Source organism: Psammomys obesus, unplaced genomic scaffold, assembly GCF_907164565.1.
Source record: "Psammomys obesus unplaced genomic scaffold, mPsaObe1.curated_primary_1811, whole genome shotgun sequence".
Classification (NCBI taxonomy): domain Eukaryota; kingdom Metazoa; phylum Chordata; class Mammalia; order Rodentia; family Muridae; genus Psammomys; species Psammomys obesus.
Window position 1 is genome coordinate 1,904,544 of NW_026596162.1, and position 20,184 is coordinate 1,924,727.

The 20,184-nt window shown below is 48.1% G+C and overlaps 2 protein-coding genes across 2 annotated transcripts in view; one reads left to right on the plus strand and one right to left on the minus strand.

Annotated features, from left to right (window-relative positions):
• Nucleotides 1-6,400: 6,400 nt before the first annotated feature.
• Ppp1r3g (protein phosphatase 1 regulatory subunit 3G) overlaps nt 6,401-20,184 on the plus strand; it is a 38,430-nt gene continuing 24,646 nt past the window's right edge. The window contains exons 1-4 of the mRNA XM_055595189.1: nt 6,401-8,115; nt 13,755-13,914; nt 15,112-15,272; nt 15,990-16,058. Of these exons, the coding sequence (XP_055451164.1) occupies nt 6,408-7,430 (1,023 nt within the window). The 5' untranslated portion in view covers nt 6,401-6,407 and the 3' untranslated portion in view covers nt 7,431-8,115; nt 13,755-13,914; nt 15,112-15,272; nt 15,990-16,058. The remainder of the gene's footprint in view (nt 8,116-13,754; nt 13,915-15,111; nt 15,273-15,989; nt 16,059-20,184) is intronic.
• The window catches only part of Lyrm4 (LYR motif containing 4), a 125,019-nt gene continuing 122,524 nt past the window's right edge, over nt 17,690-20,184 (minus strand). The window contains exon 3 of the mRNA XM_055595191.1: nt 17,690-18,150. Within this exon, the coding sequence (XP_055451166.1) occupies nt 18,082-18,150 (69 nt within the window). The 3' untranslated portion in view covers nt 17,690-18,081. The remainder of the gene's footprint in view (nt 18,151-20,184) is intronic.

Consider the following 20,184-nt stretch of genomic DNA (forward strand, 5'->3'; position numbering starts at 1 on the left):
CACACACACACACACACACACACACACACACACACACGTGCAGTACTGGGGTATGTGTGAGTGTAGTAATCAGCACGTGGTGATCAGTAGGCACTAACTGTACTAGATACCATTCAAGTCCTAGCTCTAAGGGGCTGGCTGAATGTCTTTGTTTAGACAAACCAGTTGAATGGCTCTCTCTTGGCATTATTTTCTGAGGTCTTAACCAGCCCCCCGGCATGTATGTGAGAAAAAAAAAAAAAAGGATCTAGAAAAACCAGGTCATGATTTCTCACATGCATTGCAAGTTTACTATTTTGTCTCACTACAGTTTTGTTGATAAATGGAACCTGAAGAGCTATAGAATTTGATCCCTTCAGGTTATAAGGCATTTTTTTTTCCCATTGCTGAATTTCAGCCCCTGAAAAATCACTGTTACTTTAACCTGAGCAAGTTCAAAAATCTGAAGAAGCTTCAAAAATCTAAAGTCCATAAAAGTATTTCTAAAATGCTTTTGTTCTTTAAAAAAGAAATAAAAATTTTACAATATTAAAAATAAGTGTTGTGCTGGGTCTGGTGGCTCATGCCTTTAATAGTAATACTTGGAAGGCAGGGGCAGGAGGATTTCTGTGAGTTTGAGACTAGCCTGGTCTACAAAATGAGTTCCAGGACAGCCAGGGCTGTTACACAGAGAAACCCTGTCTTGAAAAACCAAAAATACATACATACATACATACATACATACATACATACATACATACATACACACATAATGTGCCAGGTATGGTGTCACAGGCCTTTAATCTCAGTATTTCAGAGTCAGAGGCTGGTGGGTCTCTGTGAGTTTGAAGCCAGCCTGGTCTACAGAGTGAGTGCCAGGATAGCCTGTTCCAGGACAGTTCCAGAGAGACATTGTCTCAAAAAACAAGCAAACAAAAACCACGACCAAAACCAAAATACTTCAACATATTATGAATAGAGTAATACAGGAAAGATTCCATTCTCTTGGGAGCCATGATTCAGTCTGAGAATTAACTTCACAAAGAATAGATCAACAGAGAGGCATTATGAACCTTTATTTTACAGTTGCTTGTCTACTTTTATTAATGTATGGGTGTTCTGCTTGCATGCCTGGCGCCGGAGTATAGCAGAAGGGGAAGCCGGGTGCCTGGGAGTGGCGTTGCACGCTTCTGTGAGCTTCTGTGGGTGCTGCGCCTCGAGCCTGGGTCCTCTGCAAGAGGATCTTATTTAACGTGACCACGCTGATGTGTGTGCAGAGGCCTGCATGTCTGAGAAATGGAGGCCTAAAGAACTGGATGGATCTGGGGCTTATGTGCCCTCTGTGTATGTGTGTGGTGTGTGGGTGCATGTGTTTCACACGTGTGTGGAGGCCCAAAGCTGACACTGGGCATCTTCCTCAGTTGCTCTCCACCAAACAGATAGACATGGAGATTCTTTTTTGGGGGGTGTGTGTGGAGGAGACAGCTTTGTTATGTAGCCCTGGCTGTCCTATCATTCACTAATGCCTCTGCCTTCTGAGTGCTGGGGTTAAAGGTGTGCACCGCCACACCTTGACTTCCACGTTGAAGCAAGGCCTCTCCCTGAGCCCAGGGTTCACAGATTCCAGGTACACTGGCTAGCCAGCTTGCCCTGGGCATCTCCTGTCTCTGTTGGGATTACAGCAGCAGCCACACCTGCCAAACTTTTACACGCGTGCTGGGCATCCTGACGTCAGACTTTAAACCTTTGCAGCAAGTGCCTTAATCACGGGACCATCACCCAGCCCCCCTCATGTACCACTTTAACAAAGAACAGTAATGAGTGTGTGGGCCACCTCCTCTTCGTCCTGACTGTTTAGGTTGAACGCTTCTTATTTTGCGGTTCTATTAATGAAAATGACATAGTTGGAGTGCCACCTGCGGTTCTCCAGGCTGGAGTTGCTTTAAGGCAGTTGTTGTTGTTAGGCTGGGCCCTGTCTGCGCACCTTTGCCCTCCTTATGCCATCTCCGTTTGGAAGAGCAGGACTGGTTGTGAAATAGCTGACATAATAGGCCTGCCGTCTGACTTTGGCAGCTGGAAGGCTTCGTGTGACACTTGACCGAGTCAGCGCAGGTTGTGGCTTACTCACTCATAATTTTTGTTGTGAGGCAGTGCTTTCAGGTAGGCAGCTGAACTGCCCCCAGGTTGCACAAGTGTGGCCTGGGACCCAGCTAAAACAATTTGGTGGTTTGGTTTGAGGATGCCAGCCATGGATTCAGACCACATCATTTTTGTTTTTAATGTGAAGGGGAATTTTCTTTTCTACTGACTTTCCTTGAACCATTTGAGACTTCCCAGGCCCCACACGTGGAGACCATTTGATCCCAGCTCCAGCATTTTAGAGAGAAGCAGAAGGATCACAGGTTTGAGGCCAGCCTGTATTCTGTAGCAAGTACTACCTGACTCCTACAAAACAAAACAACAACAATAAAAAACAAGAGAACAAACAAACAAACAAACAAACAAGAAAGTAGGAATCTGAAGGCCTGGAAGTAAATACTTTAGCAGCTGAGACATGTGATCATGTGATGTTTGTGGATGACCTAGGCGCATATCTATAGACTAGATGGTCTAAATTTTTAAAAAGTTTTTTTTTTTTTTCCCAGGTTGTATCATCATTTAACTATGAGTGCTTACCAATTTACAGTGGGGTTTGGTCCCAGTACATCTACCATATGCTGAAAATATCCCAAGTGGAAAAATACATTGAATATACCTCATCTACTTCACACTTTGGTTCAGCAATGTGGTCTACACCAGACATCCATTGTTTCCCCTAACAATCTTTGGAAACATCCAAACTCAAAATTGGAACTACGGTTTCTACCGAAAGTGTGCCGCTTTCACACCACCGTGAACTAAAAGAACTGTTGTGGCTGTAAACATGATTTTGGTTTAGTCCCAGGTGTGGGATGTGGGACTGACTGTCAGATGGTCCACACCAGCCAATTATTTGCCTCATACAGGCTGAGAGGAGCTCTTTGCTGGCTCTAGATAGTTTAAACCTGAGGCCTCTGGAGAGAGAATAAATGCCAGAGCCCAGAGAGTGTGTAGTAGCTTTGAGAAAGAACAAGGCTGCTGCTTCCCCCCTTCAGCTCCTGTTGCTGTTGTTGCTGTGGGACAAGAAGTTGGAGATTCCTGAAACAAGAATTGTACTGGCTTCAAGGAACCCAATGACCCTAACCAGCAGGAAGCAGCTAAGAGAACTGTGACCCCTCTCCCACTAAGCCTTGCTCCTACCTGGTATTGGGGTGTTGGAAGGGATTATTTGTGGTGGAGTAGGGAGAAAGATATAAAATATGTAAATAAAAGAGTTTTTTTTAAAAAGTATGCCAACAAAGAAGCAAAAGCTGAGCCACCTCTATGTCATAGGCCATCTGTTTAACTTCTGGGAGCCAGAACAGATCACCTTGCCCTGTCTCAGAGAGGAAGACTGAGGGAAATGTCCTGTGTCTCACCCTCTCTGCCAGAAGACAGATAGGCAGTGGAAGCCAGAGACCACTATATCTTCCAGACTATCCCCAAGTCTCCATGATGGATGAGTGAGGAGGTCATTGTCTCTGCTCCTAAGGTCTTTCCTTTGTTTCTGGATATCATCCCTTACTCCTCTGCTCATCACCATCTCTGCAGGTTCACCCTTCTGCTTCTGCTTATGAGAGTTGCTCAAATCTCAATCCAGACATTTTGAGCTCTGGACCTACAGTAGTATAATCAAAGCCCATGAAGCTCTTGCCTCGCTGCTTTTAGTTGTGCAAAAAAGTACAAATTTTGGAGATCAGGTATCTAAGCAACACGTTAGTCTCCCACTAGCCTTGCTGAAGATAACACCTCTGATATGTGGGTCATGATGACAATGTTGTCTAGGCTATTTTTCAGGATAGAGAAGGCCACTTTTGTTGAAACCATTGACTCTTAAGGTGGGCTTGTTTGATGGGCCATTTCTTGCTACCACGGGACCAAAATCTTCATTCTCAGATCAGGCTGATATCTTGTTTTCTGAACATATTAGTGTCCTGTAAGGATCAACCGTGTATTACATCACTTCCAGTCACCTTTCCCTAAATCTAGCCCCTCCACCCCACTTTAGTTTTTTTGAGACAGGGTTTCTCTGTGTGGCCCTAGCTGTCCTGGAACTCACTATGTAGACCACGCTGGCCTCAGACTCACAGAGATACACCTGCCTGTGCCTTCCAAGTGCTGGGATTAAAGGTGTGTGCTACCATTGCCCCATCTTTCTTAAATCTTAAATCACTCTGTTATATCCATAACCACCCTCCGCCATGTTCTTTGGGAGGTTGTTAGAAGTTGGTCTGATGCCAGACCAACTGGCCCTTGAGATCTGGATATACCTATCCTTGTTTTGTGAACCTGCCTAAGATATAGCTAATTGGTTGATTAACGGCCTATACCTGGGCAGGGCAGAATGGCATAGGCATGGCTAAGGTTCCTAGGATTTTGGGTTCAAGAGAGAACCACGGGAACCAGACAAACAGATGGAAGGGAAGAGAGAAAGGAGGATGCCATGATGGCAATAAGCGGAGAAGAAAACCCTTGGGCTCAGAGGAAGGACTCCAATAATGGCATGAAAAGGCCCAGATGAAGAATATAAGCAAGTACCATGGGATTATGGGTGGAAGGTAGTCCAGAGAGCAATGATTAAGGCAGATGGCATTGGGTGGGGGCTGGGAGATGAATGATGAGGATATTGAGCCAGGACAGGTGCAATATCTGTCCAGCCCAAGGTAAATAAGGCAATTATAAATCTAACAGGGGTCTGTGTCTTATTGTTTGTGATAGCAGGTTAAATAATACCTCCGTGATAATCTTGGGGCTAACAATGAACATTATGTAGCCCAACATTTGTTTTATAATTTACAACAGGAGGTAGATTTGGCCAAATTATGAATATACTCTGTTTTGCAAAACTTATCATTTCAGTAACCAGCACCCTGCACCAGGGCAAAGAGTCCTGGTTCCATACCACGTACATTTAGCCTTTGCCCCTAGTTGCTGATATAGACTCCTAAGACAGCTCAAAGGGAAAGGGAATTGGTCATTGATTATGCATTTGTTATTTTGTTATAACCAAATTTTATAAAGAGCTGCTTTTGGTAATACCTGAGTTCATGCTAACGAGGCCATTTAAACTGGCTACCCTAGGCAGCCAGCCCACCTGATTACCAGAGAGAACCAGTGTTTGGAGGCTGACCCCCAGGAAGAGGTTAGTAATTTCTAAATTGTGGTCCCCAGAGCCCAGCCTCAGCATCTTCCTGTTAGAAATAATCTCAGGCACCACCTGGGCCCACCTGAATCCGATATGGGGGTGGGAGGGATGAGGGGTCGGGGTGGCGTGGCAATGGTGATGAAGTTATCAGTTGAAGTTTGGTCAAGGCAAAGTTGGCCTGATGCCAGGACAGTGAGGTGTTTCCCCCATCACCATCGATTAGGCTTTGGCCCCAACCTCCCATAAGGCCTGAGGTGTAGTAGACAGCCTGGAATCCTTGGGGAGGAGACCCGCAGGCCGGGCAGGGGAGGAAGGATGCGTGCGGGCTGCGGGAAAAGCTCCCACTGTGGAGAGAGGTGCCAACGGCGGGCCAAGGGGAGGACCGCGACGTGCTCTAGTGCCCGGCGCGAACGGCCTCCCGCTGTTTGGTCTGGCCGCTGGGGTCCGCTCCCGGTGGGTTCCTGCTCTGTCCCGGCCCACCAGCCGAGGTCACGGGGCAAGTAGGTGGGGCTGCAGCCTCGGCCTCCCAGCTTTTAGAAGCACCGAGGGGCAATTGCACAGATGCGACCCGAGACGTCTGAGGAATGTGGGGGGGAGGAGGGGGCAAATAGGATGAAAGGGAAGGGATGCACTTCGCTCTGAAGGGCTGCTTGCTAGCACCAATGAGGTGCTGGTATCGCGGATTCCCTAGGCAGTGGCAGCCGGGAAGTCCCCGCTGGGCAACAACCCTCCTCCGAAGACTCACTTCACTGGCTGGAAAACTTTGTCTACGCTCTGGGCTCTGAAAGTTGAGAGCCCTCCCCCCCAAGGGGTGGAACGGACGCTGCCTTGCTGAGGGGTGGATCAAGGCTAGCTTGCGACCTTCAGAAAGTCTTAGTTTCCACTGCGGACCTAGCTTTCAGGTGTTCCGACGCCGCGACTCCCCGCCCCCGGCCCTCCCCTTGGGATCTAGCCCCAGGCCAGCATCCTCCTCCCTCTCGGTCCCCGGCAGCCGCAGCTAAAAGCTGGAGGCTCCCGGCTGAATCCACTCTCCGCTCTGGAGCCCGGCTAGGCTGAGCCAGGGAGGGCGAGCCCAGGCCCCTTCCGCGGCAGGGGTCGCTGAGTTTCCAGGGGAGTCTCCAACGCCGCGCCCCCTGCAGGACGAGTCCCGGGCCCGGATGCTGTCATGGAGCCCTCCGGGGAGCAGCTGCAAAGTTCCGAGGCGCGCAGCTCTTCCGGGGACCCCCGGACCGCGGAGGAGCTGTCGGTCCCCGAGGTCCTCTGCGTGGAGAGCGGCACCTCGGAGGACCGGATCCCCGACGCTCAGCTCCAGGACGAGCCCCAGTCTCCGCCGAGAGGGGCCGCCCTCCCCGAGCAGGGGTACCTCCGCCCTCGGACGCGCTCCTTCTCTCTGCCCGCCGACCCCATCCTGCAGGCGGCCCGGCTCCTGCGGCGGCGGCAGCAGGAGGCGGGGCAGGCCGGCTCCGAGGGTGGCGGGCCGGCCGGGGACTGCTGCGCCAAGTGCAAGAAGCGCGTGCAGTTCGCAGACTCCCTGGGGCTGAGCCTGGCCAGCGTGAGGCACTTCAGCGAGGCGGAGGAGCCGCGGGTGCCGCCCGCCGTGCTCTCCCGCCTGCACAGTTTCCCGCTGCGCGCCGGGGACCTGCAGCAGCTGCTGACGGCGGCGGAGGGGCCCTCGCCCCCCCTGGCGCCGCCGCCGCCGCGCGTCCGCCTCCGACCCCTCTTCCGGCTCCCGGGGCCCGGCGCCGCGGAGGAGCGGCTGCGGCGGCAGCGAGTGTGCCTGGAGCGCGTGCGCTGCCCCCAGCCGCCGGGCGCCGACGTGACCGGCTCCGGACGGGTCCTCAGCTCCCCCGGACCCAGGGCGGTGGCGGTGCGCTACACCTTCACGGAGTGGCGCAGCTTTCTGGACGTGCAGGCCGAGCTGCGTCCCGTGTCACCGCCGCCCCCAGGGCTGTCCGGGGACTCTCTGGCAGGGGTTGGGGACCGAGAGGAGGAGCCGGCCACCGAGCGTTTCTGCTTCTCGCTCTGCCTGCCTCCGGGTCTGCAGCCCGGAGAAGGGGAGGACGCCGAGGCGAGGGACGTCGCTATCCACTTTGCCGTCTGCTACCGCTGCGAACAGGGCGAATACTGGGACAACAACGACGGAGCCAACTACACCCTGCGCTATGTGTGTTCCACAGACCCTCTCTGAGGATGGGAGCCTCGGGACTGGGAAAGAGGCTGACCAGAACCTCCAGCAAAGGCTCTCCTGGGACCCTTAGCCGAGCGTCGCAGATTTAGCATTAACCGAGCTTGGAGCGAAAGGAGCCAAGTGTTAAACCATAAATTCTGAGCGAAGATCCACGCACCAGCAGGCGCAGCGGGTCTGGCAATGTTCTGAACCCCCACTCTTCTCATCGCTTCCTCTGCACTTTTCTACTCGCCTTCTAGAATTCTCAGCCTGCATTGGGATAAGGAACACCCCAGCTCTCTGAGCTGAGGTTCTCTCTAAGAAAGGGGCTCTGGAACCCCGAGCCAGGATCTGTGACCTTGGAGATTTGTTTCTCACTTGAGATGTCCTTACAGCTTAATGAAAACCAGCTGAGAAAGGACAAGGCACCCACGTCCACGTGGGAGAGGAAGGTCCTCACACGTGCAACCCTCAGAGCCAGGCTGGAGTCTCAGAAGGCTAGGCGGGTGTCCTTTTAACTGGGCTCCAGAAACACCTGCCCCGACAGGATGCCATTTTCTTCTGTGATTGGATACAAATGTTCTTTAAGAAAGTAAAGGCCACGTGAACATACTTTCGCTCTGTGCTTCATGTTTTACCTTCTAAGGCTTTGGGGAGGCCGTGGCAACCCGGGGATGCTCAGCTGACGACCCAGGCGCCATGACAAGTAGGAAACACCAGAATTAAGTTTTCTCTTGCTACGGAATAGGCCAAGTTCCCCACACTGGGAAAAAGTGATCTTCAAAATGTTTTGTAAAAATGTGTTCAGTTCATTGCCACAGCAAAATGTTGGACGAATTAAAATGCCAGAGGCCTTGGCTGTGAGCTACAAGAACCCATCACATTCATCCCAAAGCCTTTTGTACATCAGAGCTGGTAACAGCGGCCGTTGGCAGTCAGAGAAGCTGGCCTTGCAGGCGGAACTCCAAGTGCAGGGGCTGGGGCCTGGAAAAGTGGCTTACTTCTCAGGCACAAGGGGGAGTGGGGACTTGATGGTGACAAGGCCCGCCCAGCTCGTGCCGTTCAGAATCTGACTGGGCAGCCACTCCACAGTGCAGAATCCTAGATGTGGGGACCACCGTCATGCACTGAGCATGGCTCCCTATGCCCAGGTCAGAGTGGGAGGGCATTCTGGGTGAAACCTTAGCTCCTTCCTTCCCACTGTTCCTGAGCAACTTATTTTCTTTAAAAAAGTATTATTGCAGGCCAGGGAGCTGAGGAGCTGAAGCCTAAGCTAAAGCCAGAGCATGAGCTAAAAGCTCCTTCTTCTTCTCCATGCTGTCTTAAATACCCCTCCTACTCTTTAATCCTTGTCAGCTGGTTTCTTGCTCTGTCTCTTGACTAGGGAAGTGGTGGCGTTCACCTTCAAGCCTAGCACCCAGGAAGCAGATACCTAAGTTTGAGGCCAGCCTAGTCTATAGAGACAGTTCTAGGACAGCCAAGGCTACACAAAATCCCTGTCTCAAACAACAACAAAACGTGTTCTATTTTCTAGCACGTGGCTAGCATAAATACTTAGTTTGGGATAATGGACTAAATTTAAGGGGGTGAGGAGGATGTTTTTATGGTTCTATGGGTCAGCACAGTTACCACAGGCCAAACATGACCCAAAGTCTGTTTTCATAGAACTATAGGACTTTTAAACCATGATTTTCACATGTTTAAAGTTTGTTTTTTTAATTTTAAAGAACTATTATTTTGTGACATGGAAATCATATTAAAGTCAGATATAGTGGCACACATCTGTATCCCGAGGACTTAGGAGGCTAAAGTGGGATTATCAAGAGTTTGAGGCCAGCCTTGGTCACCCAGAAAGACCACAGTAACAAGGGTTGAGTATGATGGCTCATCCATGCACTCCAGGACTCTGGAAGCTTAAATAGGCTCATCACAGCTAGCTGGAGGCCAGTAGAATGAGATCTGGATTAGACAAAAACAAAGGAAAAAAAAAAAAAGCTACCCAACAACAAACAAAGGACTGTATGGCATTCAAACTTGACCATCCACAAATATTTACTGCAACGTTCAGTGGGTGCTGTCCTGCACGTACAGCAAAGTTAGGCAGATGCAAAGTGGAAACCATTTCTTCTCTGACCCTTTATAGAAAGCATGTCAGTACTGCTTACTATTTTTAAAGCCATATGCTGAGAACTACAATCCACGAGACAGTCCACCTTCTAGTGACGCTTGCGGTTTAAAATAGTAAATATGGGCTGAGTGTGGCGGCACACACCTACAATTCCTGCACTTGGAGGCAGCTAGATCTTTGAGTTCTAGGCCAGTCTGGGCTACATAGTGAGGGATTCCTTCTCAAAAGAAAACAAATAACATTTTTGTTGTTGTGGGGGATGAAACCCAGGGTTTCAGATATATTAGGTTTGTAGATTAAGGGGTTAATGTCTCTAACACTGAGATACACCCTTAGCCTGTAAGAAACACTTTTTATTTATTTGTTTGTTGTGAGTATGGGTGTTTTGCCAGCATGTGTTTCTGTGCCGCCTGAATGCCTTGTGTCTTCAGAAGCCAGAAGAGGGTGTGGGGTCCACTGAGTTGTGAGTTGTGAGCCACCACGTGGGTGCTGCAGATGGACCCTGGGTCCTCTGGAAGAGCAGCCAGTGCTCTTGACTGCTGAATCATCTCTCCAAACCCTTAAGAAATATTTTAGTTCATAAATATAAATGAGGTTGAAATACAATTTTGCTTTAAAATTGGTTTGTTGTCATTTCAATCTGGGTGTAGTGTCGTTGACTAGTGTAATCTCTGTACTTTTCTCTGTATTTTGAAGGGAGGCTAATCCTAAGCAAAGCCACTAAGTATTTAAAAGTGTGTTGGCTATGGTCTGGGTGCCTTTCAGTCACAGAGCAGTTGCCTGGTGCGCCAGTAATTTTTCTCCTCTGGGGCAGCTGCTCCCAGTGCTCACAATCATGAATCAGGAAAAGATGAACACTCATCTCTGTTTCCTAGCCCCCTCTTTGCTCATGTATGTGCGTGTGATATATGCATATGTGTGCTTGTCCCTGTGTCCATACACACACGTGTGGAAGCCAGGGGTTGGCATCTGGTGTCCTCTTCTCCTGTTCTCTACTTTATCCTTTTTTTGGAGACAAGGTCTCTCACTGAACTTGAAGCTCATCACTTGGCTAGACTGGCTGGCCAGTCAGTCTCCAGCACCTGTGTCCTGTTTCCGTTGTCCAAGGCTGAGGTGACAGGTGCACCCCATCACACATTGTTATTATAAACAATCATGAAAATCCCAACCTTTCTATTCTACCAGTAAGGACTCAGGAGCCAGATGCTGGGGTGAAAACCTGCTAGCTCAGAGAGGCAGAGAAAGCACCAAGCTGACCTTCTCAGCTGAGGTCTAGATGGAAAAAAAAAAAACAACAAAAACAAACAAACAAAAAAAACCCCAAAGGCTAAGTAGCTCAGCTAAGAGCCCAGGAGGAAAAGGCCAAAAAGCCCAAGGCCGAAGGCTTGCTAGTTCAAAGCCCAAAACGCCAGGGATCTGAGCAGCTGAAGCCTAAACTAAAGCCAGAGCATGCGCTAAAAGCTCCTTCTTCTTCTCCATGCTGTCTTAAATACCCCTCCTACTCTTTAATCCTTGTCAGCTGGTTTCTTGCTCTGCCTCTTGACCCAGGGTTAACTTTATTAGATCAGGTATACAGAAAGCTGTTGGACGTAACTTGAACCACATCATAATCACCTGTTTACAATAAAACAAAGTTCTTGGATCAGGGGGTATGTTAGGCCTCAACCAAACCACACAATAAACAGGGTTTTACAGTTCACAATTTTGGGGTTCACAATGGGATCAAATATCCTGCAACAGCTCTTGTCTTTTGAGACGGGTTTCTTTGTGTGGCTTGACTGACCAGGCTGGCGTAGAACTCAGAGATCTATGTGCCTCTGCCTCACAGAGTTCTTTTACAAAAGCAGGCCCTCATTCCAGCATGGAGAGCTCCGTACCAAGTGTGCCATATCCCAGCCTCATGTTCTTTTTTATTCAGCCTGAGACCCCAGCCCCTTTAGGGTGTCTTTCACATTCATGCTTTGCTTTCCCTCCCCAGTTAAACCTTTTTGGAAATATCCTCATAGGTACAGCTAGAGATGTAATTGTAAACCTCGTCAAGGTAGATAATGATGATTAACCATTGCATCTAGTAGGTGTGAAGGCCTTGATTTGATGCTCAGCACCACAAAATAAAGGGAGAGGGGAAGAGGAAAAAGTAGAGGAGGAGTTTAACAGTTGATTTCCAAAAGAAAGGGAACATGCCCCTTCAAAAACAAAATTTGCACAATGAAGCTGGTGCCCTTTGCCAGAAGATTCACCTTTATTTGACAAATGTAGTCATTCTGCATGAAAATGTAATAATGAAAAATCTTGTGCTGGGTTGTGGTGTTGCACACCTTTGAGACAGGTGGAGATCTCTGTGAGTTCAAGGCCAGCAGGTCTACAGAACAAGTTCCAGGACAGCCAAGGCTACACAGTGAAACCCCTTGAAAAACAACAACAATGAAAATCTTATCTAGCTCTAGTCATTAAAGACTATCTTCTTCCCTGTGACTTAATGACCCTGTCCTACATTAAAGAGAGATTCCAGAAGCTTCCTGGTCCATGAATCTCTGATTCAGGGGATGTTGGATGGAAAATATGTTCTCTGAAGCAGTGAAAGGAAGCCTGGAAGTTTCCATGGTACAACATGTTTCCTGAGGAAAGTCCATGTTCATAAAGCAAGATGGGCAATCTATTTGAAGGATTTGGGGTTGGGGGTCTCATGCTCAGAGAGTAGTCACTGCACTCTGGGTATCCAGAGAGCTCTGGGGACCAGGCATCTCTGTCCAGCAGCAGAGATGGTCACTGTTCCGAAGACCTGAGAGCGCTTGGGAGGGTGACTGTCTTATTATCCACAAACCTCTATTCTCAAAAGCCTGAGAATTTTCTCAGTGTGTGTGTGTGTGCGCATGCCTGAGAGCACACGTGTAGCTGCAGGTTTCTACTCTGAGGTCTCTTCATCTGTTCCACCCTTCTTTTTCTGCTAGGCTATAGGATTTTCATTCACCAATTCATGAGTTTCACAAAATTCAGCTGTAGCCACACAGCTTTTTTCTAGTTTATTAGGCTAAGATTTTTCATTTCCTCCATCTTGGCTGTGCAGGTCTTTTGAGCACTGTGCCTTGAAACCCCTGGCTTAGCCGCTTGCATCGTATCTTCTTCAGGAGTGGGAGGAAAGGCACAATGGTGGAAATGCCGTGTTCTCCTTTCCGTGGCTTCATGGAACTGAATCAAATGTGCATTTCTGGCACATGTTTCAGGACCCAGACTAGAGAAATCACTGAGGTCATAACAAATGGCACTTCCAGGTGACAGATAGCTCCAGCCTTTGCCTGGGAAGTCCCCCCAAAGTAGGGGGTTTGCCAGGTTCACAGGACCAGGGACCTGCAGCTGTTTGAAGTCATTAGGGCTAGATTAAGGTTTAGGGCAGGGAGGTGACAAGCTCAGCTCACTTTTAGTGACCTGGTTTTCTCCACCTCAGAGCAATCTGGGGAAGGTTAGCACCATTAACAGCTATAACTTCGAGAACCGAGCTTGGTAGAGCTCTACACTTTGTGTCTTGGACAGTTTCTGTAGTTGAGGAATGTAACCACATTTAACAGACAAAGGAGCCCCCAGCAAGAGGCATCACAGCCACACACAAGTTCTTTATGCTTTCACCTGGCTTTTGTTTGATGCAGTTTAGGATCTTCACTTCCTGATGCACAAGTGTATCTCATATATACATTAAGAAATGCTTCCTTGGTTTAGGGAAGTGGATGTACAGTAGGTTTAAAGAGGAGTGCCCAAATGGAAGTCCTTCATCTGATGGCACTGATTATAGACAACAGTTGAACAAAATTCTCTTGGCTCATGTTGAAAGTCCACACACAATGCATATTGTATAAAAGATGATCCTTGTTGGTCATTCTGTATGCATTGACTGTAAATGCCTCTAACTCTGTAACCCTTTTCCTTGTATACATTACAGTTTATTTAATCATGGAAGCCTTGATTCCCTGAGGAGGTGCAGGCAGCTGTAGGTAACTCACATGGGCCACACTGTGGTCACCAAGGACATCTCAGTCAACACAGTCTGGTCACAAACACTCTTAACATGTAGAAATTCAGGTCTATTTGTGTTGACAATTCACGTGATCCAATTTCAAAGCGGTGAGACACCCACTTTGTTTGTGGTCTGCACAGTGGTAAGGAACTACGTAAGGAACAGTCAAATCCATCACTGAATGTTCTCTTTCCTGTTCTCTCTGTAGGGTTTTTGGACTTGAAACTGAGCTCCTGAGCAGAAGCACCAGGCCCATCCAGCTCCCTATGTGGGTATCAACACAAGAAGCAATTTTCATCAATGGCTCCCTGAAGCTGCAAAGCGCTGCAAAGACTGAAAAAGGAAGATCTGCTCCATCTAGACTCTAGGTAAACTGTGAGAGGGGAGCGGGGAGAGAGGTTTGCTTTGTCACCCAGCACAGTCTCCACTGCCAACTCCATTTTATAACAAGGGGCATATGCTCGGTGAGCAGGGAGGCACAAGGACACAGGCTGCCTCAGTTCTTGTTAGTGCTCCAGTGTCATCATGTGACCTTACCAGATTTGCTTATTACAATGACCCAGCTGCTCCGTGTGGCTTCCGACTTGTACCTTGGTGGCTGGTACAAGTTGACATTGACAAATTTTCCTCAGATAGAGCTTATGGTTGTCAAGGTTTGATCCCACAGGGCTTGCATATGGCTCAGCAAAAGAGTGCTCTGCAGTGCTGAGGTCATCTGGGTTCTGTATTGAGAATTTTGGTTTCTTTTTTTTTTGACTTTTATTTCTCTATTTATTTATTTATTTATTTATTTTTAAAAATTCTTTATTAATTACATTTTATTCACTTTGTATCCCCCCTGTGGTTCCCTCCCTCCTCCTGTCCCAATCACTCCCTTCCTCCACCCTCTGCATACATGCCTCTTCCCAAGTCCACTGATAGGGGAGGTCTTCTTTTCCTTCCTTCTGATTCTAGTCAATTAGGTCTCATCAGGAGTGGCTGCATTGTCTTCTTCTGTGGCCTGGTAATGCTGCTTCCCTCTCAGGAGGAGGTAATTAATCTCTTTTGCTAAATATAGCAAATATTCTCTCTAGGCAGATCTTGCTATGGGTGCATATCTGTTCTACAGAGCTTGAGGTAAGCTTGAGGTAACCTCAATGGAGGTTTTTTTTTTTTAACTGTTTTATGATATGACACAAGGCAGAGCGCTTCCCTAGCACACTCGGTTATCTGCGGCACTGGGAAAAGAGTAAGAACAATATTTCCATTCCTTGGAAATAAGAGGCTTTCTGTGTTGGGTGTGGCTATGTGGGAAAGGGTCAAAGGTGACTGCTGCAGAGCATGCTAGTCAATCTATGTCACATCCTGAAGATGCTCTCTTAGCTCTACCATCAAGAGCACAAGAGCCACCAGAGCAACACAGCTTGGCTACATACAGTTGCTCTAGAACCAGAATTGGAAAACCCAGATAGGCCCACCTAAAGCCAGCCGAAGGTCTGGGAAATGGCTGCCTAGTATGTGGTTATTTATTATTATTATTATTATTATTATTATTATTATTATTATTATTCTTTTTGCCTCAGCAGAAGTGAACTTTTGGTGGCATTTCTCATCTGCCAGCTGCTGACACAGTGACCCCTGGCACCTTCAGAGCAGAGCACACTCTGGAGAGTTGAGATGGCTTGCTCTAGTGGTTTAGCTCCTCCAACACATAGCCTGGCTCAAGCTCTACAGTTGGGGCGATCAGGTAAGCATGAGGCCGCATTATGCAAACACAATTAAATGCCACTTTTCTCTGGACACTCGAGAATCAAGTCGAAGTCCTCTGCATCTGGGGAACACTGAATATGGGGCTCTGCACAGCAACTCCTGTTTGTGGGCTTTTTTTTTTTTTTTTTTTTTGTCTCAATTCTACTTTGTTTTTTCATGTAGATTCCAAACACAGTTAATTTGATCTAAGTGACAATAAGTAGCTCTGTATTATCAAGCCCTGGGCATGTCCAAACCCATTTATGAGGTTTAATTAACACAGAAACAGCCAGCTGTCAATGGTTTGCAGAACAAGCCGAGTTTACTCCATGTTGTCTGTGGAAAGCAATCCTGTGGGGAGTCTCCCACGGAGCTGCCACTCTGCTTGCAATGTGACCCTTTCAGGGGAGCGAGTTAGGCTGCACAGAACAGGTGCTTAACGATAACTTTGAATTGGGAGAGCACTGTCCACAGCATTGCCGTTAGATGCTGAGCGACCCTGTAGTGGTGCTCAGTGGACCCAGCAGCAAGGACCACCTTGGGTGGTCCTCCAGGGATGGGTGACACGGCTGCCCGAGTCAGCTGAAAGGGGAGAACACACGTCACCTGTTTTTCACCCAGGCCAAATGCCCTGTTTCTTGACTACTTCAGCTCCCAAGAATGGACCCAGTGGTACGAGACTCATGACTCCCAATGATCTTCACTACTCTTACAGGTATACAAGACATACTCTGAGCTCAAGAGCTGCACAGCTCGATGAATGAGAACAAAGCGTGACACACAGGTAAGGAAATTCTAAAATGAAACCTGGGATGGGCTGAGTAAGGGTGGCCCCCCGTGGGCTCCTATATTTGAATGCTTGGTCATCAGGGAGTGGCACTACTTGAGAGGTACTGGGTGTGGCCCTGTTGGAGGAAGCGTGTCACTGAGTGTGGGCTTTGAGGTTTCAAAAACCCAAGCTAGTACCAGCGTGCCTTTCTTCTTCTGCTGCCTGTGGATACAGATGTAGAACCCTTACTTCTCCAGCACCATGTCTGCCTGAATCCTTACCGCAGAGACACCAGGGTAAACACCTGTGACAGGCTCTATGTAGTATGGGCTAGCTTAGGATTTTATGTAGCCAAAAGTAGCCTCAAACTGACAGTGCTCCTGTTTCAGCCTTCAAATGCAAAGAACACAAATGTGCAACACCACAGCTGGCTCACTTTATGTGAGTGTGGTATATGCACGTGTATATGGTCACATACATACATGTGCATGCATGTGGAGGTCAGAGGTCAATGTCACTGGATATCTTCCTGTCGTTCTCTACCTTAATTTTTGATGCAGAATTTCTTACTGAATTTGGAGTTGACCAGTTTGGTTAGATGGGCTGGCCAATGGAGCTTTTAAGATTCACCTGTGGTGTGCCCAGCTTTTTAAATGGGTGCTGGGAGTCTGAACTCAGGTCCTCACTTTACCGTACATGGACTGGTCTCCCAGCCCCACTTCTATGCGTTCTAGGGTTAACAGATGGCTTGTACTCAATTCACATGAATGCCACAAGAACTAATGATACACTGTGTGAGCTACTGTAGCAACTTCACTACTTAAATCCCGAGTCTGCTCAGGATTGAGAAGAAATTCTTCCAGTGGGATAGGTCCCTGAAAACTCTCCAGGGAGTTTTCAAACTTCTTATGTTTGGAAGGAATGGATTTTCTACAACATATGACATCTTTAATACCTGGCAAAGGCTCAAAGACAGTGGCCACTGCTGACTGGCTGATCGTCAGTCACCTGGAGAACTGTATTTTATTCTTATTATTTTTAAAATTAAGATTTAATTAATTTTGGTGTATGAATGTTTTGCTTGTATGTATGTATGTATACCTTGTGTGTACCGGTTACTGCAGCAGCCCAAATAGTGCACCAGATCCCTAGAACTTCAGTTATTGATGGTTGGGAGCCACCACGTGGGTACTGGAAATTGCATCTTGGTCCTCTTCAGGAGCAAAATGCCCCCCCCCCCTTAATGTGCTGACCATCTCTCCAGCTTGAGAACTGTATTTTAACCATTCTGAACTCTGGGTACTCTACTCCCTGCTGATTGAGGCGCTAAACAGAAAGGTAACATGCATTCATAACTCATTCCTAGCGTCCCTGATGTCTCGGGACTACACAGAGTACTTCCCAGACTTCAGGGAGTGTATGGCCTCCCTGGGGATTGCCAGAACTAAGATTCAGTGTGCCCAGGAGGGGCTTGGGACCTGTGGTTGTAGGTCTGAGTGGCTGGGCATTACCTTAAACTCCTTGTCTTGATCCATGTCCTCATTATCTGTGTCTGAGATGGTGCTTGTACTTGCCTTTTAAAAGGCAATCTTCAGCTGATGGTTCCCACTTCTACTGTCCTTGCCATGTCAGGAAATAAATGCACATTCACTGCAATGGGTTTATTTGGTACAAAAGGATAGGGAGATAATTATGTTTATTGTTAAGGACCAAGACATAAAATCTGCAAAGGCTCTATACAAATGTGGGTGATCTGCAAGAAGGGGTGGGGTGGTGAGGAGACACGATAACATATAGCATTATCCTGAGTGACTTCCAGCTCTTCATTCTAACACCTGAACTGAGGATGCACAACCATTTCTTCACAATATGGCTGTGAGAGAATGCAAATGAGAATGCAAATGCTCAGTTTATCAGCAACTACAAGGCAGGCAGAGCAACAGGCTACGTTCAGCCAGGATTGTGTGAACACTCTATGTAGAATGGATGCTGAAGGTGGTCAGTTCTGCTGCGGCGGCTGTTTCCTAGTGCTGGGCTCCTATGTCCTGGGCTTCTCTTGATTTTCAATGATAAGCTTGTCAGTTGAATACAGCTGGCCAATATGCACCTGAAGGCAAACAAAAGACACGGTCAAGAACTGTTGGATTCTGTGAGCTATTTGGTTTGAGACAGAGCCTTGCTGTGTAATTCAGGCTGTCCTCGATTTGCCATCCTCTGACAGCCTCACAGGTGCTGCAGCTATAGAGGTGTGCCACCAGCCTGGTTTCATTTCTAAACCAGGCAGGTGTCTGTCATGGCAGGCTGATGGCTCTGGAAACTGTGCTAAAGGGCAAAGTTCATGACCATGTGCCTTTGTTAGTCCCCTTACTTTCCACCTGCCAGTCTCCTGTACGTGGAGGTTAGGAAGACCCCCATATTTCTTTCAAGTGTCACCATGGCCTGTCTTGGTATTTGGAGCTGGCAAGGCTATCTACCAGGCTCCCTGGCTGCCCGCTGCAGGCAGACCCAATCCTATGTACAGCTTGCTCCTCCATGGGAATTCCTTCTCTCACAGACAGCAGCCTGTGCGGTGTCTAGGCTGGCAGTCTGTGCTTACCAGGCTTCTGCTTCCTGTGTTTCCTGCCTCTTCGTTGTGTCCTTTCTAACTAAGTGTCTCTGTTGGTATCCTAGTGCTCCTACTACCTCAGATGCTGGAACAGCAATGCAGGGCTGTCCCTTTTCTAGAACAGAGAGACGTTGTCATGGTTTCCCATTAAAGGCACTTCCTGGGCAGTACTTTAAGGAACAAGCAGAACTGGGAAAGCAAGTGCTGAGCATTAAGATGTCCATCTGGATCTCAGCACTTGGACACTCTCTATGGACCATCTGGGGCGAGAAATTGCTCTTTACAAAGGGGACTGAGAGCACACTCCCAAAGGCCTGGGCTGCCACCCAGAGTGGTCATGTGTCAGAATCCAGACTCTCTCAAGGGTTCTTCCTCCCTAGCCCCCTGAGGCAGGGTTTCTCTGTCTAGCCCTGGCTGTCCTGAAACTTGCTTTGTGGATCAGGCTGCAGTCAAACTCAGAGATCTGCCTGCCTCTGCCCCCAAGTGCTGGGACTGGCATGGTAATGCTGGCACTACCATGAAGGACCTTCTCAAGGGTTCTTTCTCTGTCTTAATGCTGTATTTTAAAGAGAGGCCCCAGGGTAGAGAAGTATGGCCCTAGTAAGGAACATGGTCAGTGTGGATTGCTCCCACCAACAGTAGCGGCTGCTGAAGGCCTCCTGCCTTCCCTCTTTCCCCACGCATTGGTCCTGACATGGTCTGCACTTGAGAAGCCACCCACACAGGCAACTTAACAGCTGCGTATCTAAGTTCAGAGTGTGGAGACGGGTATCACTGCCACAGTTGCCAGCAAAAGTGTGTGAAGGTGGGGATCTGGACAAAAATCACAGTGGTGAGCTTGTTTCTGTGTCTGCGGTCTTGTCTTCTCATCGACACAGGGAATGCCAGGTGGATGGGACCTGGGAAGCTGAATTTTTCAGGACACTGAACATATTGATGAGCATGGCTGGGACCTTCTTCAGGTCTGTGATTAGCTGGGTAGATTTTCTTGACAGCCTGAAGTAGCTGTTGGTGTACTGAAGCATAAGTCTTAAGAGAAAGACCAGTGCTTTTCTCAACGCTGAATATTTGTAATATCTATTAGTAAATTATAAAAGAGTATATATTAATAGATCTGTAAAATACATCAGTGAATTGTTTGCTGCTGTTTAAGTCATTGAGAAGCTGGCTCTGGAGGCTTTGTTGCCCCTGGCCCCATTTCAGACCCAAGAATGGTCAGTGTGTCTGCAAAGACCCCCCTGTCTACCCATCCCTGTAAGAAACAAAGGAGAACAGAAACACAGCTCATTAGAATAAAAACTTCACGTCCCTGATGGCACAGCCAGGAGGCACCTTCCCAAAGCCAGGCTTTGTTCCTGCTTTATCCATGACAGAACCTGAAAAGGCCTGTGGCGGATGGCTAATTGGAAGCCTCCCCCTGGAGTACACATTTCACCTGGGAACTTCTTCTCCAGCACACTCTCCGCCTGACTGTTTTGGTTCGAGGAGCTTCCCCAGTCAGTTTCTGCTGAATGTTGAGTCTGATGTGATATCCTA